The sequence below is a fragment of the Hetaerina americana genome, unplaced genomic scaffold (assembly GCF_022747635.1).
Source record: "Hetaerina americana unplaced genomic scaffold, ioHetAmer1.1.p SCAF_11, whole genome shotgun sequence".
Lineage (NCBI taxonomy): Eukaryota > Metazoa > Arthropoda > Insecta > Odonata > Calopterygidae > Hetaerina > Hetaerina americana.
The window spans coordinates 11,395,733-11,410,591 of NW_027286181.1; the positions used below are offsets into that span (position 1 = coordinate 11,395,733).

The 14,859-nt window shown below is 42.3% G+C and overlaps 1 protein-coding gene across 5 annotated transcripts in view; it reads left to right on the top strand.

The window, feature by feature from the left end:
* mtd (TLD domain-containing protein mustard) overlaps window positions 1-14,859 on the top strand; it is a 902,673-nt gene that overhangs the window by 305,329 nt on the left and 582,485 nt on the right. For 2 of the 5 annotated variants that reach the window (XM_071599399.1, XM_071599400.1), the window contains exon 1: window positions 13,032-13,772. The exons of 1 other annotated variant lie outside the window; for it this stretch is intronic. In XM_071599399.1, coding sequence (XP_071455500.1) covers window positions 13,444-13,772 — 329 coding nt within the window. In that variant the 5' untranslated portion in view covers window positions 13,032-13,443. Of the gene's footprint in view, window positions 1-13,031; window positions 13,773-14,859 lie in introns of those variants that run through there. 2 more of the 5 variants (XM_071599402.1, XM_071599403.1) reach the window with 2 other exon arrangements.

Below are 14,859 nucleotides of genomic sequence, written 5' to 3' on the forward strand. Positions count from 1 at the left end.
GCCTTTTGTGTTTTCTGAACCAAGTGTTGTTGATGACTAACCCCGTTCTCCTCCAGAACTCTATTACTTTCTCCTCACTGTCATTCTTCTGAATTCCCGGAATTTTTTCCACGCATACTTATGCCTATTATGAAGTTTGAACCAAGTGTTCGTAATGATTTAACCCTCTTTCCTGCAGAATATTGTTTTCTTCCGGCGGTCATTCCTTTTTCCTTAATCTTAGCCTCCTACCTCACTGCCATTTCTTCCTTCGCCCACCGTCGCCTTCCAATTCCCATTCACTTTTAAATATTTCCTTCCATGAACACTCGAAATTATATCTATGATTTATCGTCGACTTCATTCTCCCTTTGATTAATTGGGGGGGGGGGGCGTGTATACCTGAACAATGACCAAGTAAGTTGGTTTAGCTTTTACTTCTACTATAAATATTCTATTAGTCGCTTGCTCTGTTTACTAGCTTCAACCTTTTCGTTCAATATTTTTGCCACCCATCGTTACCTGCCTTACATTTTACTTCAATTAATCTATAACTATTAGTCCAGTGATCACTGCCAGCTCTTCTGCAATTTAACCTCGCACAGAAGTAAAACATCTATTTTCCTACTCATCTCTCATTTTATTATTCTCTCTTTTTCTAACATTCTAAGTTCCTTTTCTGATATGGATCTCTTCCATGCTACTGCTGTCGCTTTTCCTTTGTAAGGATTTCGTGAGAAGACCACCGCGGAAGCACTGACTCTTCCGCTGTCGGGTATCACAAATGGCCCAGGGGACCGAGTCCCGCGGTTGCTAGGACTTATATTGGCATCGATGTCTATCGTCCGTTTGTGGGATAATCATTTGAGGTGGTTTTCAGGTGCAATCCTCAATAGTGTTTTTGTATTTTTGACGTGGCACTATAATTCATTGGCCGCCCCACTGGCATAAGACGACGAGCAGCCGCCCCACTGAGGAACAGACGCTGGGCGGACTACCTGGCGTCCACCTCTTTTTCTTTGTCATATCTGGCATGTGTGACATTACCAGGTGCAAAAATCATTGCTACTGCCAGCAAAGCCCCAAGGGTGTTTAGACCACACAAACCCTTCCCCTATGTTTAGGTTGTAGCCTGTGTTATCCCAAGATCCCTTTTTTAAATGCATTTACCTGCATCTCTATTTTACACTCCTTTAATCGTGTTTCAGGACTATAGGGCGAGCGAAGTTAAAACCAACCAACCTGTCATTTAGGTACTGGCAGGAAAAAACCTCTTGCTAAAAAAAAGAGGAATAAAACCATAAATTGAGGAACCATTTTATTCTGTGTGCTGGAGGAATTAATTAAAAAATATTTCACTTCATACACTTTTCGTACTTTGTCTAGTAATTTTAACTTGCTTGAGCAATGTGTGCTATTAGGTAAATATCCCATGATATGTTAACCAAAGAATTATGAATCTATTAAAGACTATCAACTTCCTTAGCGAAAAAGCTAAATGAGTATGTTTAATTTTTCTCCCAATTCCAATATAACATGAATCTACCCTTTTCGTATCCGCATATACTTACCGCTCAGGTTTATCGCTTAAAATACTTTGAGGAATAGAATAAGAAAATCTGGTTAAGAGAAAGTTCTCTTTATTGAAATTTTCTTTCTTTGCGTTCTTTAGTAGCACATACTGCGGTAGGATAGCAATTCCTTATTTTCCTCTTCCTTGCCTGCTTGTCGCCATTCTCGACTCTTCCTAGCTATGTCACTGTGCTCTAACCTATCAAGGGAAAGCGGATCTCTATAACGGCTCACGGACACGGAATTTCCACCGATGCCACTTCTTAGCATCAACATGGATCGTGAGTCAACGGCCGACATAGAAGCAAGCATCCCATCATGGCTCAGCCCCGGCCAGGAAGGAGCACGACTTCCGTTACAACGACAGACTCACTCCTTGAAAAAATATGTGTCCGACTTCTCTCCCTGTTTTCTTATCCCTCTCTCTCTCTCTTCCCGCATCTACTCCCTCCCCTTTCTCTCTGGGGGGTGGAGGGTAAAAGGGGAGAGACTCCTACATCCCTTCGCCCTCCCATTTCACCCTTATCTTTCCTCCCATCATCCCCTTCGAAGAAGAACATCCCTCCTCCTTTCCGTCCCCCGAAGACCGTTTCTCCTTCGCTCCGACCTGGGTTTCTCCGCCTTTTCCGTCTCCTATCTTCCCCTCTGGGTCCTCCCTCTCCCTCTCTCCAACTAGCTCGCGGGCAGAAGCGGTGGTGGGAAGCCGTCTTATGTTGTCAACAATCCTTCCCCCGTGAAACAGTCTCACGAGGGAGAGAGGGAGTCGTCGTCTTGTTGGGTGGGACCCATTGTGTGGGCATGAGGTCGAGCTCGAAACTCTCGTATCTCAAGCATCCGTTCGTTCCTGTGACATCGAAAGTGAGTCTTTCCAGGCCGATGTTTCCTGCAACCGAATCGTCCTACTTAAAGGAAGTCAAAGTCTTGCCTTTGCTTTAATTTTTTTAAGAAACAGAAGGACGATGGCGTTTTAATTTTTGGTCTCTGAGGCGTTTTCTTCTCCAGCCGCAGCTTGTATTCTGTTTGCCGATTCAGTCGGCTAAAGAATCCGTTCTTTATTTTTTTTCAACTGTTATCTCATTTGAAAAAAATGTCTACTCCTTCATGAATGCAAGTGTTTATGCGTGTTTTAATTAGATTAGTATAAGTTTAAATGAGTGCTGCGTGAATATGATATATGTCTGTGTGGGTGTGAATTGGAATGCTTTTGTTAGTTTTGCCTATGGTTTTATTCTGTTTTACGGGTGCTGTCCTAACACCCCCCGCCACACGCCCATACGGCGGCTTTTGGGGTATTATGTAGATGTATGTTTATTCTGGGTTCCATTCAAGCAGACAAGGGATGCAGATATTTTATTCGATATTCGATACCAGATTATTTAATGCGCGTTTTAAACATATCTCATTAACCTCTTAATATTTTTGCTTTTGCATTTAGCTTTACTCTTCGCCATTGATTTCTATGTTAGGTTAATTCTATGTCTACTCTCCTTTTAATTAAATACAGAATCGGAAGGTAAATATTTTAGACTCACGGGAACCTCCGAAGCCATAGAAAAATGAAGTCCATCGACTCAATAATTTCGCTGAATAAAATGGCAACTCCATTTATAACTTTGTGTTATACCTATATATTCTATTTGGGATGCTTCGATATAAGGATAGGAATCTTTTTCTCGATGAGTTATTTTTATTTGATAGTTTAAGACAGTACGTCCATATTATTATTTACAAAGGATAATTAGATCTTGATCTTCTCTGAGACTGGGCAGGAACAAGTTTCAGATGAATCGCTTTTTATCAATTTATATCAACCTTGGGTATATTTGAATATGTAAATTATAATATAGCAACATTATCGAAGTTAACAGGGATAAAAGAATGGAAAACACTTCAATTTATCATCAATTACTAATTTCATATCGTAATATATCATCCCGAGCTGAAAACTTCTTTTATAATTTGCAAAACTTATTTTAAAAAATATGCAGGTCGCATTAAAATACCTGTTAAATAAACAGATTAAATTTCATAACGTTACCTGTTGAATCGATAATCCGATTTGTAGGAGTTTTTTCCAGCGATGTCATCCAGGTATTGAATATCTATGGCAATCACCGATTATCTCATTTAATCCGATTTGATTTAATGATAAATTTCGTGGATTACAGATACTTCGGTTTCAGTTATTCCGCTGATTTACGTTAGATTCATATAATTTCAAACGTGGCGGAGGTGTTAGTCGTATCGGCGGCCTCTTTGTGGTCACTAGGTCGGCACGATATTTAAAGTTTGACTGTCGAGGTATTTCTTCTGGTTGTGGGATGGTGCGTCATTTTTCTAAAGTTCACTCGTAGATGATGGCATGGTAGTCGAAAACATTTCAGGCATCGACGTCGCTCGAGTGATTTCGCATGGAATATCATCCATCCGCACGGTGGCATCGCGAGATCGCAGCGCACGTAATGGGGAGAGGAGGCGGAAGGAATGGGAGGCCAAGGGGGGGGGAAGTGGGGGAGTTGTCTTGGACAAGGAACGGGGTTCAATGGTCTTCGCTGCCATCCATGCCTCCCTTCTTCCTTCGGGTCGAACTCATTCGCTCTCATCTCGGTGTGCCTTTCTTGCTTCACCTCGTTGAGCGCGATCGGGGAAGTCAAGTAGGTTTCCTTCTCGTCGATGATGGATAGTTAAAGTCAATTGGATCCAATCGAATCTATCTCGCTCGGCTCATGCCAAAGATAGGTGAAGATGCGCTCTACCTACTGCGCACCACGGTATCAATTGGGTCACTGCTTCACGTTTTATTCAATATTTTTGGTGCCAATATTATTCAGTATATTTCTTGGTTCTTTGTCAAATAGTACCTAATATTATATTCCAGGTCCAGAAAGCAGTTTTTAAATCCTCTCAATATCACCTGAATGCCAAATCAGGTCGATAAAACACCATTTGATATGTTTCGAATATTTTATCGTTAATTTTTTCTGATAAAAAATCCAATGATCATCATTATATCCCTTTCAGTGAACTTGCATGATGTCGCTTGTAATATTATTTTATCCGAAATGAGCTCCCTAATTTTAAAACAACATTTCCTCCCGGTGAAATTCCCAGGGGGAACCCATCAACTAGCCATCACTGGCGAGTGTGTCATAGTTTTGCCACCCTTTCGCTAAGCTATGCGTTTCTGGTCCATTAGTGGGAATGCTGGTTCTACCGGATTTATTGCACGGGGATAAAATTTAGCGTGTTCGTCCTTCGTTTTGGCTTATTTTCAAACAGTTCCAGGGATTAAAGTCGTCCCGCACGTTGAGTAAAATGGTAAATCCGAAAGACTAATCCGTTTTTGTGTCGGAATGAAAAAGAAAGTGGATGAAGTACATGCCTACGCGTACAGTGAATAATCCCCAAACATGGGGACGCCGGATTGCGTCCATGAATAAATAATGTCTGTTATTTTATTCAACATTCCATCCCGGACGAACTCCGAATAAATCTGCGGTCCTGAGACTTATTCGGAATTAATAATGTCAAGCACTAATTGAACCAGGCTGGACGAAAGACTAAGTGAAAAAGTACAGTTCTATTGCATGTCCACAGAGATGACGGACGTACTCCTTTGGAAAAGTTTAACAACGACTCGAAGGGAATCACTAGAGCGCCATACCATTTAGGTAGTTTATACCACAAGGATAAGATAAAGAAAATAGACTCCAATGCAGGTTGATGCAAATATTTTTTCTTTACTCGGAAATCAGGAATTATAATCCGAAGAAATCGAAGTCATTATAGAAATAGAAAAGACATTCGAATTACAAGTGAGAACAAGATTAAACTTTGCGTAGACAGTTGTAGTATATCATAGGTGCATAAGTGTGTTAGTTACTAGCATACGTACTTACACGTACGTAAGATAAAATGGGTTTGGGATGACTGTTTGCGTCTCTGTGGGTGCGAATTGGTATGCATTTTTTTGCATGTCAATGCATTCTGTTTACGGGTGGTGATCTACCACCCCCCGCCACACGTCCTTAGCGAATTCCAGGATATTGTATAGATGTATGTAGATGAAAACTTTGACCAGCGTTCATCACTATTCTAGTCTACGAATAATGTGTGTTTTCACAGGATTTAAGCATAATAAACGAGACAATTATTTTCACTCAATTAATAATGCCTTTCATCCATGATAATATCGTTCAAGTGGATGGTAATTCCTCCCCACTGCATTCTATTAACGTTTACTACATTTTCCAATCAACGTTCGATGCCGGAAAATGTCATTAGAATAATCAAATGGAGCAAACTATAAATTTTATGCGTCAACGAAATACATGCAGCTAAAATATTGGGCAAATTAAATAGTAAATTTAAGGGCATTGAGAAGTGTAATTAGCTATTCAAAATTGCGATGAAGATAAAAGCTGGTTTCAAGAAGTCTTCGGCCTCACATGGGGAAATATAATTCATATGCAGACTCTATGAATTATGTTAAGACGCACTGTTTTAATAATTATCCTTTACTTTCTGACCCTTTCGGAATAATTTATACTATTTTTAAAATCTTAGCCCTGCCAAACCTTCCGGTTTCCCTAGGAATATGATGGATTCTCAACGAAGTGAATTTTATATGGCCTTACAAATGGATCAAATATACCCTTCACTCTGAGAGGTATATGACGAAACGCTTTATGAGGATTGATAAATTCTCTTAGTTAAAGCGGAAGTTTATATTCGGGTAGGTCAAGCGTAGGTTGTGTGTAAGACAGAAAAGTTTTACCTCCACAACTTGAGCATGGAGTATGAATACCCAGCAGAATGAAAGTAATGCGTTTTTGAGCATAAATAAATTATGGTCATAAAACTTTGATATTTTCTTTTAATCTGTCATCAATCGATTGATTTAATTGCGCATCACATGATGCTATAGCACATTTGCGGTTGTAACTAATTCAACACCGCTGAAGTACATCGATTCTTAAAGGCCTTGGCTGGATTAGATTAAGTTTATTAGCGTAAAACAGATAAGATTTTGTCCAATCGACATTGCTGGCTTGTGCCACCGTTGATTAATACATTTTCGGCGAAAAAAGGTCACGGTATTCCTTAGTGGCCAGAGTTGTTGATATAGTATCGGTGCTGGTCAATTAATCATTGCCCGTAAAAAATGGAAAACTCTACTGTGAACCTCGAACGACGGATATCCTGAGGCATCAAAAGGGATGGGTCCTTTGAGTAAGAAATTATAGCCCTCGCGAGACGGCTTGAGAGCCATCAAAGAAATTTGATTGCATTGAAGCCCTTTATTTCGTTGTCTCCTCAAATTTCAACATCAGCAAAACAAACGTGTAAGTCACCTCAAAGGAGTTGAAAGGGGGTGAACAGCGTCCATCATGGGAAAAAGAAAGAATGAAAAGTAATGTTTAAAGTTTTGTAAGGAAAAAATTAGCGAAATAAAACCGTAATTTAGTCTTTTTCCAGGAGCATTCATATATTCCACGTGCAAATTAAACATTTGATGGGAAATATAATATGGACCATTGAGAATGTGGGTAATAAATGATGATGTTTCCTCACGTCAAATCTTTTGATACTCGAATGTTTGTAGGTGCGTGCCTGTATTTACTTGTGTGGTGAATTTTAATTCACTTCATCTGAGTTCACTTGATGCAGTGCCAACATTTGAGCATTGCATCATTCAGGTAAGCTGATGCTCGTAGAAAGCAGGATGAGCTTCTGGGTATAATTAGGTGCGCGCCTACCCTTCGATGGTATGCAGGTATTTTTTTCTTGAGAGAGATGATGATGCCTTGCTTAGACTTGAATAGTGAGGCGATTTCTCTTCTGACACTAAACCTCTAGTTGCGTTTATCATGTTAATTCCCGGTTGAATTCCTAGACGGTGAATCACTGGCCGCAAGGCTAAAATAGAGCATAAATGGGAAGTGGGGGTGGATTCAATAATTTGAATGATGAAACTGATTCGAGGAAAGTTACCTTCAAGGCTGAACACGCTACGAACTAATCTCTTCCGGTTCCTCAGAATTGAGCGTCAAGATACCTATACACAAAATTTTGTTGAATGAGTTGGAAAAATTATTCTCATTGGTAGATACTCCATATAGTTACGTCTTTATTACCATGCCTTGGAACGCTCGACAATTTAAATTCATTGAATACTGATTCCATAGGTATATCCTAACTTCCCTGATCATTACTTATAGTTATTAATTTACAGTTTTTCAAAATGATCGATTAAATCCTTACGGTGAATAATGAGATGTTGTGCATTGCAAATTTAGAAGTAATTTAACATAACTAAGTATCTGTGTTGAACGTTTTTCGCGATAATGTTTAAGCTGTTTTGCATGAATACACTCTATGATTACCGCTTTTGTTTCCTCTGCACATCATAATAGACGGACGTGCCTTCAAAAGTCACGAATCCTTGGCTCGATTTTAGACCTTGGGTCCGCTAGCAAAAATTTAGGCAGGACGGATATGGTTAATGATCTCCGACGAAAAATGCATGATGCAATCCCTATACAGGTTTAATTATCTCCGACAGTTTGCAATTTTCCGCCTCTACCTTATGAGTTACATCACAAGACGAAAATTTCTCTGATTGCTTTAAGGAAAGGCTCTATTGTCGAGGCACATAAAAAAAGGCAGTTTCATCGCAGTTATGCAATTATGAGGTAAATTAGTTTGTGACAAATTTATTAAAATGATGAATACACACGCGAAATATTTGCGGCATTTTAATGGATAAGCGAACTAATTTGAACAAACAAAAATTAATTTATAATGAATGGGAACTGGGGTCTGGTAGTGCATCTGGATAAAAACCTACGTTTTGAAATCAGTATGCTATTATTTTGGAATAACTGATAAGTTGACTTCTGGTTTTATGTTTTCGTATCTGTAATGAATTTCCTCTGCAATGAGGAAACATTTACAACCACACAACCAACTCTTCTATACACCCTTGAATATACGCATTTAGTTAAATTTTAAAAAGTATACAAAACTGATTTACGATAATAATAAAAAATAAATTGGCATAAATTTATTATCATGTAAGGAAGCTCATTTCAGGATATATATCAGTATTATTACCGAATGATTTCTATCAGCTAGTAGTATTTCCCGTTATTGTCAATAGTAAATGCCTTATATCGATACGGACCTCAACATAAAACTCTCCTTAGAGTAATCTATAGACTTTGAGTAAAACTCGTCAAATATTAAGGCTTCTATTCTAAAGGAACGCCTATTTCTGTTTTAACTATCAAATTGGCCCTTTCCTTTGCATTATATTAATATATTAAATTACTTGTGAAACTTTGATCACTGATTCAAACGTGCATTTCTGTTGTGTTCCTGTAAGAAAGATACCAAAAAGACCCTTATTACTAAACCTGGACGGTAAACTGAAAAAGGACTCTTCTTTCAGACTTTTTCTGTCAAGAGAAGACCTATTCTTTTGTATACATGCAGTTCCTTCCTCATCTGACCGGGGGCAGCCAAACTACATCATCAGGGATAACATTTATTCACCACTAGTTCTAAGGAATAGATAATGGATTTGAAGATTAATTTTCTGTAGCATATTGCTACATTGCCCATACTTTTCCTTATACATACATGATGAGGATATATCAAGGGTGCCATGGGAAGGGCTTGCGCTAGGAATAAAAGTGGGGGGCGGCCAGATGATTAGGTCAGTTAGGATTGCAAATGATGAAGTAATAGTGTGCCAGATAGCCAAGGGATTGCAGTTACTATCGACCGGTTTACAGGAATAGCTCGAGAATAATGGGATGAGGATTAGCCACTAGGAAATAAAAGTAATAATATTCTCAAAAATTATAAAAGCTAAGTTAAACATTGAAGTGGAAGGGAATAAATTAAACGATTTAGGGCAGTTCATGTATTTGGGAAGCACGGGAAGTAGTCACATTTTAGAGAAAAAGGGGCATAGTAATGTGGAAATTAGGATAAGAATTGCGTTGGTGAAAGAGATTTATGCAAGAGGAAGACAATTTATGACAGGTACATGGGGAAAAGATGTGAATAAAAGATTAGTATAAACTTCAATATAAGACATAATGATTTATGTATGTGATGGCTTGTTTTGAGCTTAGATTTGGAGACCTAATAGGTAAATGAGGCGGAGAGGTGGAAAACAAAAGGGATAGGGAGGAAGATGAACGAAAGTTTTAAAAGTAACGAGCGAAGAAAGGACGTATCTGGGGGAAATCCGAAAAAGGTACAGAGAAAGTGGATGGAGGGAATGTTGAAAGATAGTGACGTATTGAAAGTCGTGACAGGAGGGAGAACGTTGAGTAAGCAGGGAAGCAGCAGTAGGAAGGGAGTAGGTTTTTTAGACAGAATGAAGGTAGGCAGAAGCCATGGAGGGAGATATGGGAAGTTCCCACGATACTTAGCAATAAATAGGGACCGTCCAAAACGTGTCTTTAAATCAGATATTATACTTTGTTGTTGATATGATACAGGAATCTTAGCTTGACCTCTGTCTGCAGCAATCTTTTCGAGCCCCTGAGTATGATGGAGCTAGCGAATCCGAGTCAAGGACGTAAGTTTTATGTAGCTCGAGTAAAATTTGTGAGGTACCAAAGTTGCTTAATTCCTCTCCGCGAAACTTGGAGAATGGATGTTCCCCGCATCGTGGGAAATTTGAATGTGTTTTGTTCCCCGGATTGCGAAATATGGTGATGTAAATCTCTTTCCCCGACCGAGTTCGTGTTTGCCCGAGACCTTTCTGCGAAGGGTGCGGGAGGGATTGGGAAGACGTTGTGTCTCTGGAATTTTGTCTTCGATACTCTTTTCGATCTCGCTCGTGACCATTAATTAGGGTTGTGGGTCGCTTGTTTATATACACCACCCTCATACAAATCCCGAATTCGAAAGTGTATCGATAGACGTGCAAAGAAATCGGCGAAAAAGACAATTTCAATCATTTTGGAAAGTTGGACGATCAGGTAAACGTGGGTGGGAATTAGAGAGGGAGATAGAGGGAAAAGAGTGATCGGAAAACCTACATACCTACCATTAGGGATGACGGACGAGGGATTTCATAGGCCAACGTCCACGATGAGTGCAGTGATGGTCTCAAGTGATCTGCACTTGAGATCATCACTGTACTCCAATGGTAGACTTTCATGTAATACAAAAAGCACGATATAGAAATCTCAGAGCTACCTCCTCTCGAGAGAATTCACATTTATGAAGTGCCTGAAGGCCGCTTGAGGAGTGAGCGGCAGGGGAATACAGAAAGATCAGCCAAAAACTTTGAGGGAAATAAGGCAATTAAAAAGTAGATTAAAAAAAATATACTAGTGTTTCCCTCTCTTTGTTTTGCCATCGTAAATTTTGATATTTCAAAATGGTCCAAATTCAAATCCTTGATAAGAGTTCTCTCGTTTATTACTGCAGAACGTTGGGGGGGTTTTCGTTTCTTTCCTCAATGTTGCAAACAATCACACTTGGGATTTTATTCTCTATTGAATTATTATTATATTCGATTATATTCTCTGCGTTGGATCTAAAGTTGTCTTTCACTCTCCAGATTTTCTATTCCAGGCCATATACTAACTGAGTGTAGTTATTTTCCGGGAAGTTTTTCTCTTCCGTTTAATTTTTGAATCTTTGTTTCCTGAAGTGGATCTCAAAACTCGCGGCAAACACGATGCTGAGGGTAACTAATGCGAAAATGCATTCCCCTTAAAATGTTTCGCCGCTATCCTACCCAGTAATGATTTTTTGGGATACTGGCTACCTTAAAAGAAAGTCTCCTCTACCAACCTTACCGCTTTCCCATCCGAGTGCAACGGCGCTAACGTCTTGAGCTTAAGTAAAATGGCAAACATGCCGATTCCACGCACATTGACGAGCATTGACGATGCTCATCCAAAACTGACCAAAATGACACATACATGCACTCGTCATTTGACATTAATGAGTGAGGTGACTTGCACGGTGGAATCACCTTCGATTCATCGAAAGTTTATCGTCCTCAATCGTCACCAGCAATAGACCTCCTTCCATACCAGAAGATATTTGAGGTCTTCTTCAAAATAATCAAGGACCCTTTCCGTTTGCACAGCATAACTTGGTCGAAGGAGACGGGCGGTTGAGGAGGGGGCTTGAGTTGGGGAGTTCGGGAACCAAGAAGACTATCAAACCGTCATGGATGCCACTGCCCTCTGTCCCTCGCCGGGAATCCGTGGGAGCCCGAAATAACGCGGGAGCGGAGGGGAGGGGGCGAAAGCACGAGAGCGGGGGGGAAGGAGGCGGTCGGAGGGATGCAGGAAGTGTACGGCTGCACGCTGGAGGGAGGGAGGGAGGGGGGTAGGGGGAGAAGGACGATTGAGGTTGGATAATAGCAGAGGGGAGAGGAGGAGGCCGTTGGGGGGATGGGGACGTGATGGGAACGAGAGAGAGAGAGAGGAGGAAGACGGGGCGCGGGGGGAGGAGAAGGAGGGGGTGGCGATGGAGAGAGGGGGGCACAGGGGGGCGTGGCGAGGACCGAAGAAGGGGCCGATGCCCCCCCCCATACTTCTGGCGGGGGGCAGCGTTCTCCTTGAGGTCGACGGGTGGGCTGGCGGCGGCGTGCGCTCTGGGGCGAGCCGCGGAGGAGGGCGGGGCGCCCCGCCGAGTGGCGTGGTCGAGGGCGGGAGGAGGGGGGCGAGGTGGAGGCTGCCGCTAAGGCTTCCGCCGCCTCATCCGCCCCACACACACCGACAGTGACTCCGTGGCGAGAGAGGAATACGCACGCATTCGACCAAACCTCCTCTTCCGCTTTTTTTCCACCGACCACCGCGGCACGTTGCTTTCCCCTCCACCCCCGCGCGAGCTCCCCGAGTCCGCCGCACGGTTTAGACTCCCACCGGGATCATGACCCACCCCCATCCGCGTGCGGCCCGCAGAACAGCCGACCGCTGCCTCCGCACCGCGGCCCCAACGCGAGTGACGAGCTGAGGGGTAGGTTCGCCCCCAGAGAATAACGTCGGCTCGCCTTTACCATTCCTCCCTCCCCCGAGTCCAAAAGTCGACTGTCCACTCATCGTGAGGGCAGTCCATTGTTTTTCGCGCGACACGGAGGTAGAGAGAGAGAGGGGAAAAGCTCTTCCAGAGCTCGCCCAGGCCAGCGGTGTCCTTGCCCTCAACGCAGGTGAAAAGTGAGCGAGCGGACCGCAAAGCCCGGTCCGCTCTCGCACCGGTCGGCTTCTTCGTTTTCTCGTCGAGGATTTTTTGTCGTTCCGGTGATGCCACTGCTTTATACCCCAGGCTGCCGGTTCTAGGTCCACGAACTCTCCCGCTACTGCCGGAGTCTTTTTGGGTGTTTTGGCCCTTTTGCCGTCCCGGTGATTTCAACGCCCGAATTAGTACTTCTGAACCCCCTTCCCCTCATCGGGTGTGGCGGAGTGGAGTATTAGGAGAGTGAGAAGAGAGATAAAGAAAATATGTCCCCGCGTGTTCGCGCCTGAATAAACCGCTATCTCAGATCCATTGGACAGACACATTTCGACCAAGTGCCGGATTCTCGAGATCGGCGGAGAAGATATACCGGTGACTAGGCGTTGAAAGCGCTGAACATTTCCCCGCAGGCCTTCGACACTTTTGTTTTGGACTGTGCTCTAGCGGCCTTTCGGGGATGAATGGACGCCAGAGTTATTCGGTTTAGTTGTGTTCGATGAGTGATTTATATTGAATGCGTGAAACTCTTGATTTTCGTGCAGTGATCGTGATTACATTATTTTACAACAAGTTTTTAATCGAAGTTACTATAATACTGTTAGCGTTGTTGTTTTATCGTCGTGGCTGAGGATAAGCATCGCCGTTCTCACAAAGGAATAACCGGACGTCGTCATGTTGCAAACCACGTGGAGTACACCTTCCATCCCCGGTCTCCTGAGGAGGGAGTCGTCTTCTTCGACGTCTTCCCCTAGGGGCTCTCTGGGAGGGAGTGTCGAGGGTCCGGGAGGGCTCCTGGTTGCCACCGCTCCCGAACCATACCTCCGAGAGCCGGAGGAAAAACCACGCCGGAGGAAATCGTGGCATCCGAAATTGGAGAGGAAACGAAAGAAGGGAATCGTGCTGTCAACGTCTACGCCACCGCCTCAAGTGCCGGGCCTCCACCACCACAAGCACAAGAGGGTCTCGTGGTGGAGCATATTTGTGCCGGATCATTGGCCAAGGTGAGGCGACCATGTCCACGGCGTTCTTGACACTACGTCTTCGTAGCGTCACCGGAGTGTACGGTCTACTTGCGATCCGAGATGGATGCGTCTGTGGTTACGTAACTTTAAGTTGGATCCCCATGCTGACCTTAGTTACAGAGTTACCAAATCTATTTTTGCATTGAGGATTATACTTTTATTAAAGCCGGAACGGATGGTCGAAATGCGGTCAACGGAATCATCTTGTAAGAAGAATTGTTTTTCCAAGAAAGCGTGACTCCTGCGCCCATGCGTAATCGTGATTAAAATTCCATTAATATTGAATTCGATCCGTTTATATGTATTCTGGCTGTATAATATTCAGCTTAATTATATTCGGAATCAGTGCGTATCAGAAAATTTCGAATAAAAATTAAGTTCAGAGTAAGCTCAACTTTTTCTTCGGATTGGATTGGCTTCCTTTTATCATTCAAGGTTGAATGAGATAAAAAATAAAGTCGTAAGTAAAGCCCGAATTGATTCGCGTACATGTACCAATTTCCCTAGTCCATGGCCTCTAGAAATTACGCAGAGTAATGACTTTCATTTGCTTAGCGTATTAAGAGGAAGATTTACCGCGATCACTAAAGAATGCCTCTCTAGTACCTATTTGAAAATTGCATTGCTGGTAAATTGCCAAGATCCGCATACTCGCTAATGTACTGAGATAGCAAGCTTATCTAAGAAATGTTTGTTTGTATCTTATTATAGGTTAGAGTCTACGGGAAACTAGAAAATTTTAAACTAGGCTCCGAATGTATTCACACCGACAAAACTCAGCGTTTAAGAAGAGGGTATGTTTAGTCTTTGTACTTACTTTGATGAAAGCCTAAAATTTCTTGATAACACTGCGTTTAAATGTAGGAAATTTTGGTTTAGGCTACTTCCTCCGGGGTCAGCTGTTTGAAGAAGCGTTGACATAGACTCAGCAGTGTTGTCATTTAGTTGGTCTGTCAACGAACACTTAGGAAAACAGGTTTCACGTTAATCTGGATCACGTCTCGCGTGCGGTAAGCCAAGCGACAACTGTCGGAGTCAATCATCGTTTAAATCAATTTGCTCGTCG